At 39.4% G+C, this 25613-nt stretch overlaps 1 protein-coding gene across 3 annotated transcripts in view; it reads left to right on the top strand.

Annotated features, from left to right (window-relative positions):
• Window positions 1–25613, top strand: part of LIN7A (lin-7 cell polarity scaffold A) — a 63702-nt gene that overhangs the window by 10487 nt on the left and 27602 nt on the right. For all 3 annotated transcript variants that reach the window (XM_032768207.2, XM_075066791.1, XM_075066790.1), the window contains exon 2: window positions 17297–17415. In XM_032768207.2, the coding sequence (XP_032624098.1) occupies window positions 17297–17415 (119 nt within the window). The remainder of the gene's footprint in view (window positions 1–17296; window positions 17416–25613) is intronic.

Below are 25613 nucleotides of genomic sequence, written 5' to 3'. Positions count from 1 at the left end.
ACAGGAGTATCTGGATGGAATTCTATGGCCTGTGATTTGCAGGAGGTCAGACTAGGTGATCTGGCCCTAAAACTCTATGATCCTACAAAGAACAGTAGTTGGGAAGAGAGTCAGTTGTGCATCCCTGCCCCATCACCATTTCCTGCCATGCTGCCAGTTTTGTATCATAATAGCAATGGCTGTGAAGCTCATACTAACGTATACATACCTTTTGCTTCCTAACAATGAAACCATGCCACAATATCTCAGGTTTTGTTTGTTCCACATCTTATAAATGATGTTCTGTTAAATCAGGCTACAATTTGAAATAAATTGTACCCTCCCCCTACTCCCCCACACACTTCCACTTCCAAAAGCGATCAGAATTAAGCAAACCACATAGCGGTAGTTTGTACTGACATTACATATATTCTCTGTACAACAAGAAGGGAGCTTTCCATTTCAAAGTTTTTCAGCTTGCAGCAGCATATCCGGAAAGTCACTGCCCCATCCTCTGATCACAATAATGCACAAAGAACCCTAATTTCAATTCATTTTGTTGTTTGGAAAGTCATAGGCTTGGAAATTAGAAGTAAGTAAGTGGTATATTTGACCATGTCAATTGTTGCAGTACACTAGCATTGCCTGCAATGTCTATTTACACTGGGGTATATTAACAAGGGATGTTGCTTCCATTACACTAATCTTGCCGTTACAATATTTCTCAGATATACTTTCTGAAGTTGTATCTCCCCAGTCAGCTGCCACAGGGAATTAGTCTACAAAGTTCAGTGCTGGAGTCAACTAAAATGAAAAAAGGTGAATTCAGAAAGACAGAAGATTAAACTTCTCATTACTTGTTCCAACAGAGAAACAGAGCCATTATGTATTCATGCATAATGACTTATTGCATCGTTTGTCATACATAATAAAGTCATCTGATCTCTGCTGCCTCTATGGGGAGGAGGCTTATGGAACAGCCAGTGAAGAAATTAAAATTCTAATACTAGAAATAACGTGAAGCTGTTTATCTCCACTGTTGGCCCACCGCCATCTCTTCCTCCCTTTTCTGGTATGAACAATGAAAGAGCTTTATGATCAAGATTAGTTGAAGAGATAAGAACTAAGGAGCAGACAGCAGGAGACTCTAATAATGACACACCAGCAGAGAAGAAACAGAGAGTAGAGGCTCTAGCTCAGACACAAAGCCTGTTGTGAAGGAGAATTAGTATCTGTGAACTAACTGCACCACCCTTTGTGAAACACCTGTTGGTGGTTCATTTCCTTCTTTTCCCCCCATTCCCCAAGAAAAATCTGCCTGACAATAGGTAAAACACACACTATTGAATACCAATGCGGCAGCATGCACAGTTATACTGTATGTGCTACTTTTTTGTGATCTAGATGCGGGATGTATCACTTGTTATCTCCTTTACTTAGCAGGTTAGGTGGGTAATGGAGTGGAATTCAGCTGAAAGAAAGATACATCACAGTTAGAAATAATGCTTTTCTTCTTACTGCTTGTCTTGGAACAGACATGTTCCTCCCCCCCCGCCCCCCCCCCACACACTGTTCTAGTTTTCTTTAATTCCTCCACGGGTTCTAATGGGTTTCACCATAAGTTCAGATTTCGTAAGGCAATTTTTTTTTGTCAAGTAAGCAGAGAGTTATGGGTGAGTTAATGCACCAGCCTTTTATCAGGGCTCAAATCCTGCTCAGCTAACACATGAAAGTGGCTGCATTTACTGACTTCAGCCTAGTCTCAAATGTGGTTTTGTCCAGTTTCCAGTGCAGACTCTGCTTAAGACAGACTCTAAACTACAGTAGCAAGTGGCGCTGCAGGTCAGAAGCCAGCTGAATTACAAGGACTGCAGGGAAACTGGCACAGCAGTTTACTATTTCCTCAGTTTTGTGAGATCCAAATGATAAAACTATATTTAAATATGAAGTCAGCTTATTCACTTGAGTTTCTCACGCTTATACAGCTCTGCTTTAAGTTCCCTGCCCCACTCATCTCATGGTCTTAGAGGTCAAATGAGAAAAAAGATAACTCATGGGGCCTATTTCCTGCAAAATAGGGGTAAAAGCCTTAGGCCCATTGCTGTTCCTGGGAAGTCTTCATAGGACCAGTGGGAGAATGATGCATGTTCCCCGTGGATGCCTCTTATTCGCTAGCCCCAGTCCACATCCTGCCTCTTTAATAATACCATACACCCCAACCTGAACCAGTGATGGGTTTGGGTCAGGTGTAATTTGTATAGCACACATCGGGGCTTGGCTCGGGTTGAATAGTCTTTTATCACTGAGCGTGCCAACCGTTATTCAGAGGCAGTGAAAGGTAACTTTGAATGGGAAGTTGCTGAGGTGTATACTGGGATGACAGTGGGAAGCCCTAGATGGAAGGAAAGCGCGGAGGGAGATGGGAGGAAAACGGGGGCAGACTCCCCACAGAGCCTGCCACTGGTCCCCATCTCCTCCTACCTGTGCCTGGTTCCTATTCTCTGCAGGGGGCTCCATGGTCCAGACAGCCCCGCTTCCCAGCTCTTGACATCTACTATCTTTGGCTGTGCCCCAGGCTCCCAGCAGCTCTGATCCCCACACTTCCCTGCCCAGTCACGGGTGCAATATTCCTGGCTCCCTCTGTGCTGATCTGCTGCTAAGCGTCCCCCAACCGGACCTGGTATTGGCACCTGCTGGCTCAGAGGATGTTCTGCAGTCAGGAGGGAAAGAGGCCTCGCTTGCTCGGTTCCTACTCCACAGCCCAATCCCAGATGCCAGAGTGGCTGCTCCAGCTCTTCCAGGTCACACTCTTGCCTACGCACCCCTGCTCATGAAGTACAGGGGCAGAAATGTACATCAGTGCCCTCAATGTATCTATCCAGGAGTTTGGGCCAGGCTTTAAAATTAGGTCCAAGCAGACCTCTAGTTCAGACCCTTTGTTAGCATCTTGGCATGCAGGAATTCAGGGTGCCAAAACTGTCCAGTGCAGGCAATGATGGTACAAAGGATCAAAACCATTTCAGCAATGAGGGGTGACCTGTTGCAGCCAGAAGGATGGAAATACTGCAAAGGAGATGGCCAGCAATCAGAGAAAGCAGGCGCTGGAGTATGAAAGATCAGCCAAGGATCTGTCAGCTCTGGAGAAGGATACTTCTGTGAGGATCCAGCCATTAGAGAGATACTAAAGGAGTAATGAGGGGTGCAGTGGCAAGCAGATCATAGAAGGTGATTACACAAGAGGGACAAGTGACCCCAAGGAACAGGAGACATGAGGCAGCAGACAACACCTTGCCAGAAACTAGAGATCATCACAGAATGGAAACACAGAGAACCATCCAGAAGCCAACCCCACAGGGAGGGAGGCAACTCCGTGGATAGAGTTTACTAGATTATGGTGACAGGGAGACAGAGATCAGTTACTCCTGGTATGGTCATCTGTTGATGAGACCAAACTGTCTCGAAGAAATATGTAACTAGCTGAATCCGTGGTTAAAATGAGACTCCAACTTTTCTCTGTGTTAGCAACCTCTGGTAGAAGGGACACGGAGCAGGAGTTTGGGTGTCAATTATTTGTTTATATCAACATTGTATGTTAAAATGTTTGTAAAAATTTAAGAGGTATCATGATCAGTTGAACTGGAGTCAGAGGCCCATGTTTCTTCCCTGGAGGGACTGTTATTGATGGGACACCAGGAAAACAGAGAATGTGGAGAGAGACTAGAAGCAACTCAATCACATAGGCAGAGCAGAGCACATGGTTTAACAAAATTTCACTTGTCTCAACTTAACCTTCATTCAGCTTTACTCTTTGCAAATGAAACAGTGCAGCACCCAGCCTGGGAAGGGGCAGATGTTAGGGTGAGAGCTGCTGCAGTGGGAGCCCACAATCACCTTACTGACATATCTGGGAGAGGTGAGCAACATTTATTGTCACATGCTGGGCATGGGCAGGGGGGATTCAAAATCAAAAGACAGACCAAAATCCACAATATAGGCTTTTTAAAAAATGTCATGATATTTGGGGTTCAGCTCATGATTGCTGATCTCTTGAGATTGGCAATATTGTAACTGTCACATGACCCCAAAAGGTTAAACTGTAAAACAACAGTACGCATGAGGCTGGAGCTCTGGGGAGGGTGTGCTTAAATTACTGGCCTAGAAACCTGTAGGGATCCAGTGTATGGATCCAAACACAGCAGCCTGGTGAGCATCCAGAAGAAGGAGCTTGACCCCGTCTGTGATAGAAAACACACAGGAAGTCCACCAACACACTTAGGGATTCATATACCACTATAATGGGCTAAGTGAGACAGATACAGCACATCCAACTCTATTGCATGGTTGGATTTTGTCACACATTAAGAAAAGACCGACAAACATTTGCTAAACCACTTGCTTAAAATGATTTATTTTAAGCGGCTTCAGGGTATATCTACAATGCACATCACCTGCAACGGAGTATAAGGTGTGTAGCTACACGCTGTAGTGAAAAGCAGGCTGCTCCCACACCACAGTGCATTGCTAAACGTGTCAGTGAAAGACTTCAGCAGTTACCTATACCACAGAAAAGCCTTTCTGCATTTCAGGGACTGGCGGAACTCTTCCCTGCTGTTCCACCATTGGCAGAATCTTTCCCCATTGCTAGAGTTTCCCCCTGCAGCAGGGAAAGACTCCAGCAGTGGGACATGGAAGGAGGCACTTCTTGGGTGTGTAGAGAGCCATGTAGGGCAGAGGTTCTCAACCTTTTTCTTTCTGAGGTCCCCCCTGCAACATGCTATAAAAATTCCATGGCCCACCTGTCCCACAATAACTGGTTTTCTGCATATAAAAGCCAGGGCTGGCATTAGACAGTAGCAAGCAGGAGCCACCATGAAGCTACATTGCTCAAGCTTCAACTGTGGGTGGCAGGGCTCAGGGACTTGAGCTTCAGCCCCATGCTGTGGGGCTTCGGCTTTCTGCCCTGGGCCCCAGTGAGTCTAATGCTGGCTCTGCTTGGAGGCCCCCCGAAAGCTGCACAAGGCCCACTAGGGAGCACCGGACTCCTGGTTGAGAACTACTGGTGTAGGGTATATACTGTGACAATCAGGGTCCAGACCCCACCAAGGGAGAATAGGGGCTCTTAACCCCAAAGAGTAAGCATTTGAATCAGCTGATTGTATGCAATGTGTGTATAAAGATATGTGCAGTAAGGTCTTTTATGAAAGCATGTAATGTTTTGAACTTGATGGCCATTATGAGATATGTATACAAACAGTGGTTATGTGTTTATCTATATAGAATACTATGTCTATGACCTAAGCTACAATTTCAAATATACCTCACAGCAGGGAGAAGTACATTCCAAACTAGGTGTTTACACAAAACCAGATGCAAGTAATGATCCATGTTTCAACCCAGGAAAAGACAAAATGATTGACCATTACAGTTAATGGGAAGCCACTGAGACACCCCAGAGGTCAAGATGGAATTTTCCCCTTGTGAGTAACAATGAATCACCACAGTCTGACAGAAAGGGGAAAAAAACCCAACTCAAACAAGTCAAACCCTTCAAAGAGAAGGGATTTGAAGTGAAGGCTTTCTAGAAAGTGATGGGCAGCCTCTGAACAGGAAACTGTCCCTGAAATGCTGGATCCCATCTATGATGGGGCATGCTGGAAAACTGTTCAAACACAATAGTTAACTTGTATAAGGAAAGAGAATTTACCCAATAAAGAAGTGTAAAGCCTGAAATTGCGTCTTTATATTCATTTTCTGTCTGACTTGCATGTGTTTGCTTTTTCTTACTATTTCTTCTCTGAATTTGTGATTTTTCTTATAAACAAACTTTTTGTTTATTTTTATCCAAAGCACGTCTCCAATGTGCAAGCTTTATGGTGTGTGCGCCAAAGTGAAACTGATAACTGGGGGCAATTTTCACATGTTTGGGGTGACGAACCAGAGAGGAAAGGTCTGAGTGTCTTGTACTTAAGAATTTGGGGAGATTCATATAGAAAACTATACATATAAAATGATAGGGTCTAAATTACGTGTTACCACTCAAGAAAGAGATCTTGGAGTCATTGTAGATAGTTCTCTGAAAATATCTGCTCAGTGTGCAGCAGCTAGGGTTGCCAGTTTTGGGTGGACATATTCCTGGACGTTTCATCACATGACAATCTTTAATTCCTGGAGACTCCAGGATAATCCTGGGGGGTTGGCACCTGTAGCAGCAGCAGTCGAAAAAAGCTAACAATGTTAGGAACCATTAGGAAAGGGATAGATAAGAAGACAGTAAATATTGTAATGCTGGTATATAAATCCATGGTACACCCACAGCTTGAATACTGCATGCAATTTCCCCACTCCCCCTTTCAAAAAAAGATATATTTGAAATGGAAAAAGTACATAGAAGGGCAACAAAAATGATTAAGGATATGGAACAGCTTCCACATGAGGAGAGAGTAAAAATACTAGGAGCGTTCAGCTTGGAAAAGAGACAACGAAAGGGGAGTATAATAGAGGTCTATAAAATCATGAATGGTGTGGACAAAGTGAATAAGGAAGAGTTATTTACCCCATCTGTTAACACAAGAACCAGTGAAAATTAATAGGCAGCTGGTTTAAAACAAACAAAAGGAAGTACTTCTTCACACAATGCACGGTCAACCTGTGAAACTCGTTGCTAGGAGATGTTTTGAAGGCCAAAATTATAGTGGGGTTCAAAAAAGAATTAGGAAAGTTCATGGAGAACAGGTCCATCAGTGGTATTAGCCAAGATGGTCAGGGATGCAACCCCACGCTCTGTCTTTCTAAGCCTCTGATTGACAGATGCTGGGACTAGATGATGAGATACACTTGATATATATCATGTTCATTCCCTTTGAAACATCTGGCATTGGCCCCTGCTGGAAGAGTGGATACTGGGCTAGATGGACCATTGGTCTGACCCAGTATGGGCATTCTTATGTTTTTATGTTGGAATCACCCTGAAAGGAGTAACTAGGCTGGTGGAAGCGAAGATGAGACTTGTGGGCTGGTGTCAGGACTCTGAGCCATAGCAGCATAGAATTAAGACACCCAAAGCTACAAGAAGGCAGCGACAGAACCCCTTATTGATCTGGATGATACCAAAAGTGTCACAGATACCCAGAGGGTTCAGGGTTGCTCTACTCACCTAAGCAGTGCCACACAGTGTACACTGCTGTTTATACCCATACTAGTGGAGCATGCAGTGTATGTACTCTATGCACTGCCAAAAGGAGCGTGCAGTGTAGATGTTCCTTTAATTTTTAAAAGTGATGTCCTATCTGCTAATAATGAAGTTCTTGTCACATGTGGGTTTGGCAAATATAGTAGGGTCGGTGGCCGTTTACCTAGGCATGAATGATTTGGTTTTTATCAGTAGAAGTTTTATATGGTTCATTCTTTCTTATGTTTAAGTAGCTGTAGCAATATTCAGTTGCTGGAATGTAGAAGTGCCCTTGCATTAGACCTGTAATGATTACCAGATCATTTATTTAAACCAAAATAATAGAACATAACATTGATTTTAACTATAATTATTTTGAGTAGACTTCAAAGATATACTTAAATATTATAGAAGCAGTATAAAAACGTACCATAAAGGCCTGGATAACATTACTGGATTTTAACTGATTAAATTGTTGCTCCCTGCATACCATTATGCCCAATTTACGATAGTGAGGTATACCTCTAAGATGACGGTTAGCATGAAATTCTGTACAACTTAAAAACAAACAAAAATGGCACAAAAAGACTCCTCACTTTCTCCATTCTTCTGAACTCTCCATTTTAATCAGTAAAGATAATTACTGGAACAGGAGAGAACACTGGTCTGTGAGCAAGTAAGAAACTACACACAAGAATGAAAGCAAATTGGGCTGTCTGGTGTATGACATCATAGAAGGAAGTGTAATGAAATACAAAGTAGCAAGTGACAGCAGGGTTCTACTAATACTGAGGATTTTCAGAAGTATACACTGAAATTCATCCAAAACTGAATATTACAGAAATAACTACACTTAATTAAAATAGTAGGAGATCAAGATGAACTGTGAAGTTATACAAGGATTTATTTGATTGAAACTCTTCATCTTCTAACTAGATAAAATCTTTAGACACACTTGAATGAGGGAGAATGACATGCCCAAGTCTCCTCAGATTTTCAAACATATTAGCTGAAACTCTCCCATTTTTACTGCCCTGGGTGTATTTCTACACTGCCTTGGTGAGCTTTTTAAATAGCTGTTTTTTGAAATGTCAGAGGCAAACTGTGTATTCTTACCATTAATTGCAGTGACATCCCTAATGGCATTTTGTGTTTATTTTATATATTTCCTCTTTCTGGTAAATAATACAGTTTCACCTTCAATGAACTTTTTCATACCTAAAGTGAGTGTGGCAGTAGAAAGACAAAATGTGTCTCAGAAAGGTGGGGAGTCTGCTATCTAAAACCTTGTTAGTCTACAAGAAATTTTTATATTTCCTTATTGCGAGCAGTCCAGCAAGATGATTCCAGACCAGCTGATGAAAAAAACAGCCATATATTGCCTACGTAAGCAATTACTGCTTGAACCAAAACTAACTTCACAGAACACTGTCATTACTAGTCAAAAAGACTCTGTTATGCCAATGGGTAAAAACTGTTCAGGGGGCTGCAGATTATAACAGTGCAATCTCTAGATAAGCACAGGAATAGAAGACTATACATTAATTAATGTAGTACAGCTCTGACCTCTGGTGTAGATAGTGGATCTAAGTATCTTGCATTCCAAGAGTTACTGAAATTTTGTATCACTAAACAAGTCACTGTTGAACACAAAATGATTCAGAATCCTAAAATCAAGTATCCTGGAATTTCTATGAATTGCTGAATTCCCTGGATCTCCTGAGTTAGAATTAAGACAAACCTTGCCAAATTCTGCTATCAGTTACAGCTATTATACATACTCCAACGAAAGCTAGAATTTACATTACAAACTGCTAACAGAACTGTGACATGTCTATCAGTGTTGGAGTATATAGGATCCTTATTTCTCATAGCATCCGGGTTTGGTGGTTGTTTTGGGGCTACAGTTATCTGAAATGCAAAATACTGGAAATAATATTTTTGTTTAAAATCTCAACAGATTAATTTCAGGCAGATCTATCTAAATTGTGTTTAATGACATTAGTTTTGAATAAAAAGACAGCAGGGGAGAATGATATATAATTACACCTTTTGAAAGAAGTGAGACTAAACATAGGGACCAAAGGACAGTGATAAACAAGCAAGATGACCTGCCTTTACAGCTGTATTATGCTATATGGCTATGTCTACACAATTCTACTTCATTTAATACTGCATGGTAATGTTCCAGTTTTTAATCACAGTATGAAATCATACTAGCTCCATGTTCTAGTGATTTCTCCCTCTTTCTTTACGTCTGTACAGTAACATTATAATAGCTTGCTTATGGTCCCCAGGAATGCAAACGAAACTGCATTCAAATGAAAAAATATAAAAATATTACATTAGATGAGAATTTTTCTGAAAACAATGTTCCTTTTTTATGCGCACTGTTGATATAATGTGTTCCATCTGCAGCCACCTCACCATTATCTGTGTTTCACTGATAATGTGACCCACCATGCTGAAACATTATTTCCTCAAGTGCTGCGTGTGAGTTCAATGATGAGAAGAGAGGAGAAGTGAACAGAATGTTAAATAGAATGGGGGGAGATTAGAGATCATTGCTTAGAAGGGAGAAATATAAAGTGGTGTTGGTAAAAATAAAAATGTAAGAGGAGCATTAGGTCCAAAAGGGAAAGAATAAACAGATGTTCCTTTTATGATATATTCAACATAAAATATCAGTTAATCATTCACCCCCAGTCTTCAAACAAAACTCTCATTGATCTCAATGGAAGATCAGTGAGTGGAATGAAGACAAATTCATTCTGATTTGATTTGAAATTTAGACTTCAATCACATGAAATTGTGATCAAAGGGATTATTATTGGAAGGCTTCTGTTTAAAATAAATAATCTGGTTCCCTGACTGATGAAAGGGGTGAATTAGAAATAGTAAAGAGAGAAGACTGAGTTTAATTTCCTTTATTATATAATATAAATGTAGCTTTAAACTGATTTAAAAATAGTTTCACAATTTCAATGGATTTTTAATTAATTAATTTACACTTTCTACAAATACGTGAGAAAATATTATGAGAACACTTTGTTGCCCATTCTTCATAACAAACAGAACTAATTTCTTAGCATAATTACACAGCAAAAGGAGGATTTGGTCAAGAAAAGAATCCCAAAGGGAAATTCTGGTCCTGTTGAAAGCAAGAGAAATGTTCCCATTAAGTTCAATAAGGGCAGGATTTCACCCCATATGTTAACTTCTCACAACTGACTTTGAAATCTTCACAGCTGCCAGTTACATCACTTCTTTTTCCTTACTCTTTGGAACTATTATTCACACTTTAACTCTGCCCTCAAGCAGATATTCCATGTTGGGTGAAATCCTCCCTGTCCAGAGGGCCAGCACAAAGCCTATGCTCCACTTGAGTCCTTATGCAGGGATGAACTTCACGCTTGTTGAACCTGCCATAGAGTGCATGTTTACCCAAGCCTAAACTCAACAGGCATATCACTGGAAAGCAGTACAATGTTTCAAACCCGCATGAGGTAATATTTTACCTTCATGCCTATATTTTATAGTGTGTGTTGAATCTTGTTTTGTCTTATGGAACAAGAATAATGCTCATGACAAAGGTGTCTGCTTGGAACAAACAGATATGACCATGAGCCCATTCCTCATTTTCACTTTGGGATTTAATCCTCCTCCAAAGCTATTTATTGCTTCATATATTCTTCTGCCGTGAACATTATCCCTAAAATCACTACCAAATGGAGTCAGAGCACTGGGCCCAGCAGTGATAAGGGAAGGGACACAGCACATTGTTAAGAAATATGATAGAGAGATAATGCATCAGAGCAACAGCTTGGATCACTACATCTATTTTATAGCATTGGATGAATTTGGGAACATGGAAAGTTATATTTTTTTTAAAAAATGTCTTTGTAATAGGGACATTGATAGTCTCTCACTATATTTTCTGAGCACTGGGATTTCCTTATGTTACCTGCAAATGGAAACTCCCAGTGCTATATTACTTGCTGGTGTCAGAAACAATAAATTAAATGGTATCATTTATTTACTTGCTGCTAGTCTTGGGAAATCTTCCAACTCCTGGGGCCAAAGGGTAAACAATTTACTGTTTTCAGCATCCCAAAACCCCAGACAGTCATGCTTCAACTTTTACTGTAGCTTACAACAGCATCTAAGACTTTGAGTTTCATCTTTTGAAATAAGTATATATATGTATTTCTTAGACTTTCATTTTAGAAGAAAAAATAGTGTGCAATACTGCTTATATAGTTAAAAATTGCATTTGCTCAACTAGTGAACATCTTGAGTTTTAAAGTATGAGAAATAAAATGTTCAAATAAAGTATATGTGTTATCAGCAGAAAGGTTTACTTTGGGTTTCAGTGGCACGGTTTACAGTTCTGAGAAACTGCTAGGCAGGAAGTATCCTGCCTTCATGATCACTGATCAGCGATGGACAATTTTGTCCTGATAAAGTAATGCTTAGAATTTAATATCCTTGATAGAGATCGTTATATGAGTGATGGTCTGTGAAGATCACTCTCAACTTGTTCTCTGCAGCGTAGATTAGAGTCTGGGGCCCTATTCTCTTACCGCAGAGCCTGTGTAAGTCCCAGCAAAGTCAATACCTTGTAAGCAATATTCCTAGCCTCTCTCACAGTGGGAGAATAAAACCCTAGCTCTCCTGCTCCTGCAGTTGGATTACATTTCTTAATAAAGCGTATACTGTCTTTCTAATTTGCATCTGGATTCTTTATTACTACAAACACAACTGTAAGTACTCGCATGGTGAAGGTCTGACTCAAGAAAACCAGGTACAGTGGCTATGGTTTGAAAACCCACACAGGAGCACCATCTACATACACATACTGTATTATACTCACCTAGTAAAGCATGGAAAAGTAAAGCACTCCTGACTTTTGTTATGGTAAGCAAGATAGTGAAAAGTAATGCCTTCCACAGTTTGCATAATGGAGTCCTGACCCATGACTGGGACTCCTAGGTGCTACGATAATACAAATAATAGGCAGCATATCATTAACTGGTAAAGTTACTACCACTGTTAGTTTTCATTATTTAGTTTAAGAACAATCACAAGCTTTGCTTTTTTTCTCGATACTTTAAATGACTGCTTCATGGAGCAGCTGGTACGGGAACCCACAAAGGGAGAGACAACTCTAGATTTAATCCTGAGTGGAGCGCAGGAGCTGGTCCAAGAGGTAACTATAACAGGACCGCTTGGAAATAGTGACCATAATACAATAGCATTCAACATCCCTGTAGTGGCGAAATACGACCACGTAAGCCAAGGTAAGACAAGACAAATTATCGCACAACACATAGATAACGAACTCATGCAGAACACATAGAAACAACAAAACTGTGAACAACAGCACATGTTCGTAAAAGGGATATATTGGTGTCGTACTAATCTATTAGATTCCTTAAGACGGTACACAACAAACATGTTGCGCGTATCCAGTTGGAGGGTAGCTGCAGCTAGATCCAAAAGGCCGTTGACAAGTCCCGCACGAAAGCTCTTCTCAAATAAGCGTCATGGAAAAAAGGGAAGGCCTTTCCATGGATGAGAACTGGTTAGACAGGAACCAGAAGTAAAATTAATGTAAACATTCCTCAGACTGGAGAGGGAATAGTGGTTCCCCAACGGTCGTCTCGGCCCAAATACCTAATTTCACTTCACTCATTTAATAAGAGAATTGGACCAGGGGTAACAGCGGGCTGCAAAGTCTGCAGACGATACTCAACTGCTCAAGATAGTTAAGCACCAAAGCAAGACTGTGAGACTTTCAAAAGATCTCACCCAAGCTAGAGTGATTGGGTAACAAATAGGCAAATGAATATTAATGTGGATAAAGTAAGGGAATGCACATTGAAAAAATATAACCCCAACTAGAGGAACTGTCACAGATTGAAGTGTCACTAGAGGAGGTTTTGGAATTAATTGATAAACTCAACATTAACAAGTCACCGGGACCAGATGGCATTCACCAAGAGTTCTGAAAGAACTCAAAATGTGAAGTTGCGAACTATTAACTAAGGTTTGTAAACCTGTCCTTTAAATCGCTTCTGTACCAATGACTGGAAGATAGCTAATGTAACGCCAATATTTAAAAAGGGCTCTAGAGGTGATCCGGCAATTACAGACTGGTAAGTCTAACGTCAGTACCGGGCAAATTAGTTGAAACAATAGTAAAATAAAATTGTCAGACACATAGAAAAAACAAAATGTGAGCAAAGTCAACATGTTTCTGTAAGGGAATTGTGTCTTACTAATCTATTAGAGTTCTTTGAAGGGGTCAACAAACATGTGACAAGGGGATCCAGTGGACATAGTGTACTTAGATTTCCAGAAAGCCTTTGACAAGGTCCCTCACAAAGGGCTCTTATGTAAATTAAGTGTCATGGGATAAAGGGAAGGTCCTTTCATGGATTGAGAACTGGTTAAAAAGACAGGGAACAAAGGGTAGGAATTAATGGTAAATTCTCAGAATGGAGAGGGGTAACTAGTGGTGTTCCCAAGGTCAGTCCTAGGACCAATTCCTATTCAACTTATTCATAAATGATCTGGAGAAAGGGTAAACAGTGAGGTGGCAAAGTTTGCAGATGATACTAAACTGCTCAAGATAGTTAAGACCAAAGCAGACTGTGAAGAACTTCAAAAAGATCTCACAAAACTAAGTGACTTGGGCAACAAAATGGCAAATGAAATTAATGTGGATAAATGTAAAGTAATGCACATTGGAAAAAATACCCAACTATACATACAATATGATGGGGGCTAATTTAGCTACAACGAGTCAGGAAAAAGATCTTGGAGTCATCGTGGATAGTTCTCTAAAGATGTCCACGCAGTGTGAAGAGGCGGTCAAAAAAGCAAACAGGATGTTAGGAATCATAAAAAAGGGGACAGAGAATAAGACTGAGAATATCTTATTGCTCTTATATGAATCGATGGTACTCCCATATCTCCAATACTGCGTACAGATGTGGTTTCCATCTCAAAAAAGACATACTGGGACTAGAAAAGGTTCAGAAAAGGGCAACTACAATGTTTAGGGGTATGGAGAGGGTCCCATATGAGGAAAGATTAAAGAGGCTAGGACTCCAGCTTGGAAAAAAGGAGAGTAAGGGGGAATATGATAGAGGTATATAAAATGATGAGTGATGTGGAGAAAGTGGATAAGGAAAAGTTATTTACTTATTCCCATAATACAAGAACTAGGGGTCACCAAATAAAAATTAATAGGCAGCAGGTTTAAAACAAATAAAAGGAAGTACTTCTTCACGCAGCACACATTCAACTTGTGGAACTCCTTAACCTGAAGAGGTTGTGAAGGCTAGGACTATAACAGCGTTTAAAAGGGAACTGGATAAATTCATGGTGGTTAAGTCCATAAAGGGCTATTAGCTAAGATGGGTAAGGAATGGTGTCCCTAGCCTGTTTGTCAGAGGATGGAGATGGATGGCAGGAGAGAGATCACTTGATCATTGCCTGTTAGGTTCACTCCCTCTGGGGCACCTGGCATTGGCCACTGTTGGTAAACAAGATACTGGGCTAGATGGACCTTTGGTCTGAGCCGGTACGGCCATTCTTATGTTCTTAGCATTTTCATGGGGTGCTGCCTGAATTTGTGTTTATTCATGTGCAATTACTCTATCAGAAAATGGGAGATGCCTACTTCAGCAAATGACAACTTGGCACTCAGTTTTGCCTAGGAATTCACGCACTCACCTCCTGTTGATTTCACATCAGAGAGCATGAATTTATCATTTGTACTACCATGTGCCTCTCTTTGCAATATATCGCAATACTAAATGCAAGCTTGTCCTACTTCTAAATGCAATTAATCATACTGTGAATGATCCAGGCACCAATTCAGGAAGGGACTTAAGCACATGCTTATCTTTAAGCATATACTTAAAACCCATTGATTTCAATAGGACAATGACATGCCTAGAGTTAATTAAGCATTTGCTTTAAGAATAGGGTTACTTTCCCAAAGTGGTGCCAAAAGAATACTGATGTCAGTGGGAGTCTTTCCACTGAATTTAACAGGTTTTGGATCAGGATCATAGTGAACTTGGGGAGAAGCAGAGAATCCACAGAACTAGAGGTAGAACAGCTACATGGGAATAAAATAGTGGGGGATCAGCCAGCAGCTGCACTATGCTTCTGCTCAGTATATTTTGGGAGGAGGGCTAGGAAGAAAGCTCTAAACTGGGCTAACCAGGGTAAAAACAGAACAAAACAAAAAAAAACCCTTGTAATTTAGAGCAGCTGAAGGGCTTTTCTAAGCTATGGAACTGCAGAGGTCCAATCAGAAGTGCTATGCCAGCAAAGAGTACTGGGCAATTCTCAGATGCAGCCCTTCATCTGCTTTGTACTGTCTGCACAGAGCAGAGCAGCTGAAGCAGCGGCCAAAGACTGAAGACTGAAAGTCTAAAAATTAACTAACTGAGAACCTCTCAGTTTGAATGGGAAATGTCAAAATTATGAATCTGGTAAAGAGCTATTTTTGGAGGTATTTCATTGTGAAAAAGATAAAAATGCAAAGAACAAAACTAACTATTATTATGAATATTAAAAAATATACTTTAAACCACTCATCTGAAGCCATCCTTTCCCCACTTCTAAATAGCTTCTCATGTCTGTGCCAGATAGGACATCTGCTCAGAAGAGCTAAACTGCAAGACGTGGATTCTAAGAATTGTTTCAATTCGTGTAATCTCCCAGTCACAAACACTACAATCTTTATCATGGGGAAGGAGGGTTATTTAAGGTAATTTCCATTCATTATAAAGATTTTATTTTTAAACACAGCTAAATCACATTTAAAATGCCTCAAATATTTTGCATGCATGTAGCATTGTATACTCCCTTAGTCACTATATGACTACACTATGATATTTTTAGTATTTTGGTATAATTGGCTAGTGATGTCACGGGTAGACATGAAAATAAGTCTACATTAGAGGCAATGGGAATGACCAGACAATCAAGACATCATTACAGTGTTGCCAGGCTTCATCCACCTCCACAAATTTTGTGGCTGTAATTCACCTCCAGTGCATCTTCTGCAGCAGAAGTTGTAACGTAGGCTTCCATGACATGGTAGTAAAAATATCTGAGCCCTGCCTATGCTACAGCTTCCACAATTGCTACCACTGGTTAGAATCCACCCCTTACAGCTCAGTTGCTTGTTTCAGTTAATTCTTGCAAAGAAATGTATTTTAATTAAGTGGACTGACTCAGCTCCCTCACTTGATCAGTGGATAGCCTCCATCAAGTAATACATGGAACAAATCACTACCCAGCATGCTTATATGGCCCCCATCACCACCTTATTTGAACATCTCACAATCTTTAATATATTTATCCTCACAACATCCTTGTGAGGTAGGGAAGTGCTTTTATCCCTATTTTACAGATGAGGAATCAAGGCAGAGATACTGAGTGACTTTCCCACAGTCATCCAGGAACTACATGGCAGAGCAGGGAATTGAACTTGGCTCTTCAGAGCCCTGGGCAAGTGCTCTAATCACTAGAGAAGCTGCCTTCTAGCAACAGGCAAAACAATTCTTGAAGAAAATATTAGTATATAGTTCCAAGTTTGTACAAAGAAGAGATTAAATTATTTCCTTATCTATTATCATACCAGATGGACTTATATATAAGGACTATTTTTAACTCAGACTCTTTGAAAGCATGCCGCTGTACCTCTCTGGTGCTGTTCTCTTTAATGCAGAAGGAAGCAGTTATGTATTTCTAACTGTTTTAAACATACTACTGTATATTATCTGCTTACACTGGTATCTGTTTCTAGAAGAGAGTACTTGTAATTGATAAATATGCATGTAATGTCAGTACTGAAGGATTCAGATTTCTGAACAGCAGTGCCTACACGTATATTAGTTTAAGGCAATGTATAAATTTCAAGGGGTTTACCTGCAGAAATGAACTTTTTCTTGTCTGTTAAAGAGTTATAAACATAAAAACAAATAAATTAAGCATTGATAAAGCTGATTGTGCATTGAAAATATTGCTCATCACCACTGTACCACTTATTTGTAACATTAAATATTCTTACATGTCAAATCTCTGCTTTTCTGAACTTTATTCCTATTTTTACCCATTCAGATGTTGCAAGAGCAATTGAATTACTGGAGAAACTACAGGAGTCTGGAGAAGTACCAGTACACAAGCTACAGTCCCTAAAGCAAGTACTGCAGAGTGAGTTTTGTACCGCTATCAGAGAGGTACGGAAATGAAAGTCATTTCTTAGCATAGCCTTATTCCTGTAAGTATTGAGGGAGCAGGAGCACATTGTCCACCCCAGCAAAAGATATGTGATTCGAAGTCATGATGCAGAGACAATGTGGGGCTAATCCAAAATCCACTGATGTTAAGGGGACCGATTTAGGGGACCTCAGTGGGCATTGGATCAGGCCTGTACAGAGAAGTGAGGTCATGCTGTATGTGTTAGAAAGTTGTAGCCATTGGCCAGTGCTGAGGACTGGGAACATTATCCTGCCATCTGTGCTAAAAGGCCCTCCTTGCACTTTCTAGCAGTCAGTGATAAATTATGGCTGCCTCCCACACAGGTACACAGAGGGAGGAGCTTCTTGTGCTCTCATCTCTCCTTGCCCTCTGACATATCCAGACAAACCCAGCTAGGATGTCTCTAAAGGAGTAAAATATGTTCTGGGCTCACAGTAGTGAGACAATAGTTAAGGCTGCTTCCGATTTTTTGTTTTACAGAGTTGGTTCCTTTTTGGAACCCTCTTTTGTAAGCATACCATGGAGAATGTGAACCAAATTTCGTATATGTAAATGATAATACTTTATCTTTCACTTTACAATTTCTTGGACAGAAGATACAAATGAAGCTAATCAGTTCAATAGGGTTCCTAAATGTTTAGGATTATTTCCCTGCTAAACTAAACATTATTTGTATGCCAGACTGAAGTGACTGGAAACATTCTTATGGAGACAACTGTTTACAGCTTGCAACCTGCAAACCTCTCGGTTCTCCTTTGTGCTTATCTATTTAATGCCTAACACTAATCCTCCTTCAGTGACATCAATGGGAGTTCTATCGTTTACTTCAGTGATAGCAGGATTGCACTCTTTGGTATTGAGGCAGCAGAAGTGCATTGATTGTGATTTTTTTTTTCATTAATGGCTAGAAGGAAGAGAAAAGGGAAGGTACATTAGTTTATCGGCAACGTGCAACACACCTTTATTTTACTGAATATATTCTGCATTGCAAGAAACAGAGAGAGGTTTCCATTTAAATAGCCCACAGTTTTAAAGACTTTTTAGGGAAATATGGTTCCAAGACTGTAAATACTGGCATTTTCTATTTTAAGATGCTGATATCCTGGCTAGTCTTTTCATTTAACTAGCTAAATGTTTCCTTCATTGACAGCAGGAAGCACAGAAGGTTTTTTATATAGAGAAAGAGAGAGAGCACAGCTTGGCACTCAAGTTATAAAGGGGAGCTTTGCTATCTCTACAATACTACCAATGAAATCCTAGCACATTTATATTCATCAGCAGAAAATATTCTCAACAGCAACAAACATGTAGCTTTTTGAAAAGGTTTGGAGCATAGGAAGCTAGGAAATGGCCTAGACTGTAATGCACTATCAGTTCAGTGAACTAAAAATATTTAAGTAGAATTTGACAGGATCATCTATAAGGCATAGTAAGTGCTTTTATGGGCTATTGGGTAAAACCATCCTGTACTAAACTGATTTTTCTTTTACTGTTTTACACTAGGAAGTACATAATATTCATTTTAGGATAGTTATAATTATTTATTTACAGTTGACCGACTCCAAATGAGTGGTCAGGTAAATTGTGCTAACTCTCATAAATGACATTTATTTTCTCTTTCTTTTTTTAAATATCAGTGTGGAAAAAAAGAAAATTTAATTAAAAAAAAGTGTTTATATTCATGTCAATCCTGATTTTCTAGTGAAAACTTTCACCTATATTAAATTAACACAAATCTATTCATCTGTTATAGATGAAGGTGGTAGCTCACCCAATAAATAAGGTTGCACGACATATCTTATTATAAGACCCTGTTTCAGTTGCTTATACTGTGCCAAATTAACTGTTAGGGCTAAACTTTTCCATTCTGGGTGTCTGTGGCAGGCTGAAGATTTTCAGAAAGTTTCAGCAAAAATGTTTCCACCATTTCTGAGAATTATATTAGGGGAAAATACGTTGTTTTGCTCATGTTAAAAAATTCTTGCAACTATTTTGTTGAGAAACTCTAGCATCTTCATGCATTGGAGCAATGGCTTGAAATTTAGCAGGAGGAGTTGCCTTTTTGTCAGGGATGTGCCTTTTCCTATTTCCATGAAAAAAAAATGCCCAAATTTGACCACTTTACAAGCCCTTGAAAAATCTTAGTTCACACAGTGTTCAGCAGAGACTTGTTAGAGTTTGACAGCTAAATTCCCTGAATCATTCCATCTACATGCTGAAGGTTGGGACTGCAGAGGCAAGACAAGGCAGGACTTTCCCTCAGTTGCTCCTCCTGGTTGCTGGGGGCTGCTGTGGACCCAGGCACAGAGCAGGGAATCAGTCTCTCTTGTGCTCTCAATGCTCCCCCTGTTACTTGACATCAAAGCAGTGTGGAGGAGGCAGTAAATCCAAGTATTAAGAAGTTGTGAACTGCCAGAGTTAAGGTTCCCTGTGAAATCTTATTTGGGCCTCCCGTTGCATATGCATTATGATACAGTCTTTGCACAATCACATTTTTAACAGGAACCCAGTGCACAGGCTGGACCTGCTCTGGGAATGAATCACAGATGTGTAGTGAAGGAGACTGTTGTCCATAAGACCCCTTGCCTCATTTGTTGCCAAAGTCGGAAGGTGTGTTCCTGTTGTGATTACTGGGAGACAGTGGGCCTAAGCCTGCCCAAAGCTAAAGGGCCCTCCCCTTCAACTGACTGGAAGGGGCAATTGAACCCAAGCCTCAAGTAAATACTGGTGACAATGAATGCAAAATCAGTGATGGGAATGAAGTCAAAGAGAAACAACAAAGGGAACTGGCAGGGAGACTGAGCATACAGTGGGGTCATGCAGGTTGGGCAGCCTCATGTACTGGCCGAACACTGCAGGGTCCACCAGTCCCTCCGACCATAGGCCAAGAGGTCTCAGATTCTGATGGTGCAAGCCAGGATCAAACTCCAGTGCACAACAGGGGACTCCACAACCTATGTGCATAGATGGGAGTTATATATAAGGAGGGGATCCTTCCCCTCGGATGCTGCTATAGATCTGGTCACTGAAGCTAGAGTCCAGGTCCTGAGAAGGTTCTCATAAGAGACCTCTCAGGTGGAGATAAGAACTGTCATTTGTATCGTGGCCCTCAGAGGTGGTGGAGGAAGGCATGTGCCAGCACACTCCATGCCAGGCTACCTGCACCATAAAGGAGTCTGCAGGGCCTGAAGGCAGAAGGTGTGGACCTGACTACAGATGCACCAGGCACTGTCTTCCCTCCCCCAGGGGGAGGCTCAGGATACCTGCAGAGACCCACTGCAACCCCAGCCAGAAAAAATCCATCATGTATCTTAGTGGAGAAAGTTCCACTTTGGGGTTGAGGTTGGAGAAGAAAACATTTCTCTGGAAAGTAGATCTTGAAAAACAGTGGCCACTTGAAACTGCTCAGGGGTTGGGATATTAAAACATATACCAGGAAAATGGATTATTGGGAAGAATGCAGGTTAGGTGGTCAAAGATGTGTGATAAATCTAATTTGTAAAATGCATAAATGCATGATAGATGGGATAAGCCATATTTCATCTATAATGAACTATACATGCAGCAGATTAATGTATAATGGAATTACCCTTTAGGGCATTAAATGTTAGGCTAGATGATGATATAACAATATGAAATCCAATATGTAGCAACCTATTAAAATGGCTGTAACACATTGCATTAATGGAACCCCTAAACTGGCAAAAAATTAATCTTTGTTAGGGACAATCATTTTCTTTTAAAAGGGACCCTGATTGTAGTTAATAATTATAAATTTGATTTAAATCACAAGGTGGTTGTAAGATGCCCTGTCAAGAATTGGCAATTAATGTAAAAAGAGCTAACAAAATAATTAACTGGCGTGCTCACTTAGCTGAATATTAGTATCACTTGGAGGTATTTGTCCCAAATTGGCAAGACATTTTTATTGACCCTGGAAATAATGAATGGCTATTTGAAATATATAATTATGTTATAATTCCTTTTGAAAATGGAAACACCAATTTTCAGTCCATTGGCATGGTATATGGTTTCCACAACTAAGCTCCCTGAGGCCTACCATGAAGTCTAGAACATAATTTTTTATAATGGCCAGACAAACCCATTTTGGCCTAATCATATTAAAAATCCCATGTAAAAGTTAACAAGTTCTCCAGATACAGGGAAAGGTAAAGGGTTACTACCTTGTTGCCTGTAAAAAGCTAGGTTCTTCTCCAGTCCTGCCCATCATACAACAACCCAATTCTTAAGGCATGCACCTTTCCTATTATTACTTTAAATCAAGTATAGGTGAGGTGTTAGACTGCAAGGCTGAATGACATAGTTCATCTGCTGAAAAGATGAACTCAGATACAGAAATATGAGACAATGGAAATTTATGGTTTGATTATACGTGGGGTAAGGCAAAATAAAGAAATGAAATTATGTAGAATTGTAAATGAAATTAACTTCTAGTCTGGCTATCAGAGCAAGGCAAAATATTTCAGCTGATATTTCTTTCCCATTGGAAAATGTGGGTTTGGGTCAACTGAAATATTTTGTGAAGTTGTGTCATATTTGCCAAATTGTTTCAGTTAAAAAAAATCAGAAAACAAATCAGAGTTTTATTTTGACATTTTTAAACACAACATTTCAATTATGATTCAAAATAATGTTTTCTTTTAAAATTTATTTCAATTTCATGAAAAAAATAAAATGTTTAAGAAAGCTCAGAAACAAAATGAAGCATTTTGTTTTGAGTGAGACAAAATAATATTTAGTTTCATGTGAAAATATTTTTTTGACTTCAATCGACTAGAACCTGGAATTTTCTCACTAAAACTATTGGGGGGAGGAGGGGAGATTTTTTGGAATGGCTAGTGAACCAAAAAAAAAATCAGCCATTTGCAGAGCTTTATTAGCAATACATCTTAAATAGCTATATACAGAATGTGTTAGAATACATTGCTGAACCAAAAGAATAACAAATCATCAGCAAAAGATGTGGCACAACTTAACAAATAAAATTCACTTATATTGCTTTTGCCTTTTGGTAATCAACAGTGGAAGGTAATACATATGAACAGACCCTTATTTCTTCTGGAGTATTAGGTTGCCCTTTAAGAAGTTGCATATTAAAAGGTTCTGGAAATGAAGAGTTTTGTTCACCTGTATGTTAAAAAACTATATTTATTAAGATATCAGTCCCTCACTACCACCATACCAAATAACTAAATATATAATAATAAAACTCAGCACCACTGGGACCAGTTTTCTCTGTGAATGTTATTTAAAATAAAATTTGATTGGTAATGTCTTATATCAGTGAAATGGATAATTTATTACATAAATTAATCTCATGTACAATAGGATTGGGAAGGCTAAATAAAGTCTGTCTAGTTTATAAACCAGGGAAGCTAAAATATGCATTGTCTTATTGCTTTATTATTTTAACATTTCTACCCAAATATCTGGTCATCATCTGATGCTATTTTTGCAAGACTGTCAACAGTTTTTAAAAGAGAGAAGCAGACATGGTTTACGAAAAGTCACTGTATAGCTGCTGAGTACTTTGTATGGGATTATCTGGAGGAACAGGATTTGTTTTGAGGAAGGGTCAATATAAAGACTTTATCGATTTAAAATACGCTTTTTATCTGTGGATTAGAGTACTTTCTGGAGAAAACTTAATAAAACTAGTGAAGCGAGATCCTGGCTAAGTTGAAGTCAGTGGCAAAACTCCCATTGACTTTAATGGGCCAGGATTTCGCCCCTGGTGCTTTTGAAATACTTTTGGTTATATTATATCATATCAAAACTGGGGTTCATTACCAAAATGTTAGGCTAGAATTCAGTGAGAAACATTTATTCCCACCTTTAAAAGGTTTTTTACAAGCCCATATTCTATCACTATTCCGGGATATGGTACATGTGAGTGATTTTGCTTTATTAATAATGGATGATAATTTCCATGCCTCAGTGATTTTAAGCACTAGAATCCCACACTGCTACATGTGGCTATATTATTTTCTTCAGCTGGTTTATAGTCCCTTAATAAAAGTTACTTTCACACTTAATATATTTTTGCAAACATTAGGGAGAAACACTAAAGTTGGGTGGGTAGTATAAGTTGGGTACAGTGATATTGAACAATGAAGAATTACCTGACAGCAGGAATCTGGCTAGATTCCTTCAACTATTCACCTTAGTTCTAGCATTCAGGGTTTGTCATTCTAACATTTGGGATTTCGTTTTAAAAAGCTGTACACAGTGCAATGTTTTTGGGGTGTTTGTTAGACTCAACTCACACTCCCTCCACCTTAACTTTCTTACAAGAAAGTTCTTTATTTAGAAATTTAAAATGTTGTTCCAGAAATCTTCAGATGGTCCCAGGTTTTTCTGTGTTTCAAGGGTTCCAAGATCAACTTTGGCTTAGTTTACAAGTACAATATTATTTCTCTCTCACTGCCAGCCCTAGATTCTGACAGTTAAGTTGCGCTCTTTCTGCCTGCTGAATCGCTCACCCCACCTGTTTAAAAAAAAAAAAAAAGATTCTGCAGGCCAAATTCTACAGTCTGTAACAGCTGAGCAACCCCAGTGTTCAGATTCTGCTCTCCGTTACACTGGTTTAACTGCTTTTTTGTCCCCCCATCACCAAAAGCAGAATTTTAGATAATTTTGTAGCTGGTAGATGAGCAGAAATGGAATCCTGTTCTCTCTATGTAACCCTACAGAGCCAACATGTGTGCAAACGTACTAAAATATTACTTTGAATACGCACAGGGAGAAGACCCATGGATGAAGAAGATAGAATTTTCAGGACAGAATTGTCCTTTAACTTCAATATGAAACCCCAAATTTAAGGTCCAGTTCTGCTCTTTTTATCTTTTGAAATTAAGGTACTACACTACTCAACGTGAGTAAAAGTGGAAGAATTGGACCTTTCGTAAGTTAACTGATGGCCAAGGAGGCTACTCATCTGAATAAGGCAAACAAGATTTACTATTTAAATTACAGGCTATATAAAATATACCAAGTAAAACTATAGAATAAAAATAGTTTCAGAACACATTCTTGTTAATTTAGCAGGAACAGTCTTACAGCACTGCATATGGAATTGTCCCAGATATAGTATGCCGCTTTGCAGAACATAATCGTATGCAGTGTTGTTTAGCTCTATTGGTCCCAGATCATTAGAGAGACAAGATGGGGTGAAGTAATATCTATTATTGGCCAACTTTTGCTGGTGAGAGAGACAAGTTTTTGAGCTTACACAGAGTTATTACTGAAGAAGAGCACTGTGTAAGTGGAGAAGCTTGTCTCTCTCACCAGCATAAGTTGGTCCAACAATAGATATTAACTTATCCACCTCGTCCCCCAGAACATAATTGACTTTTAAATCTTGTATAAACCAGCTTTCAAATTTCTTAAAGAAATCTTTATTGTTGCAAAATTCTTTGTGAAGTTGTGTTCTTGGCAGTTCATATTGTAATTTCAGTTCATATGCTTAACAGGTAAAGAGAGGGCAAATGTAATAGTTTAAAACTAGTAATGTAGTTTTCATTCCAAACTAACAGATTTTGGAAACAGTTTAAAGCTGGACTTTGGACCAAGTTCAGTGAGATTTTTTGTCATGCTTACACTAGAGCTGTATTTGCATCTTTGTGTTACAATTGCTTTTACTGGATGTTAAACCTGCAATTTCAACATTTGGTTTTGAAATATTGAGTCAGATCCTGACCATATTCTCAGTTAAACTCGTACGATTCTCCTGATTTCTGTGAAGTTGCACCAATTTAAAAAGGTATGATCCTATTCCCATTGGAGTCCATGATAACAACCCCCTGGACTTCAGGGGGTTCAGGATCAGGCCTCTAGCAAGAGCAACATTTTACCCCTTTTAACCTCTCTAGCTTTTTATGGTTGTATCTTATAATAATAAGAGCTATAAAAGGTGAAACTCAGAGTTGTCTGACCTTATTTATATATATAGTTCTGTGGGGAGCATGATACTTTGTAAACATGAGATGTTTGGTGTTAAGATTTTCAATAAAATACTATGCAGAAATAAGTGATAAAATAGTAATAATTCTACCAAGACATCATATTTGTACTTCTGGGGAAAGGGAGTTATTTAATTTTGTTCAGGATTAGTGTTATGAGGCTCTAGTGCAGGGGCGGGCAGACTTTTTGGCCT

The sequence above is a fragment of the Chelonoidis abingdonii genome, chromosome 1, assembly GCF_003597395.2.
Source record: "Chelonoidis abingdonii isolate Lonesome George chromosome 1, CheloAbing_2.0, whole genome shotgun sequence".
Lineage (NCBI taxonomy): Eukaryota > Metazoa > Chordata > Testudines > Testudinidae > Chelonoidis > Chelonoidis abingdonii.
The sequence above is the reverse complement of the archived record's forward strand: the minus strand, read 5'-3'. Positions and strand labels throughout refer to the sequence as shown.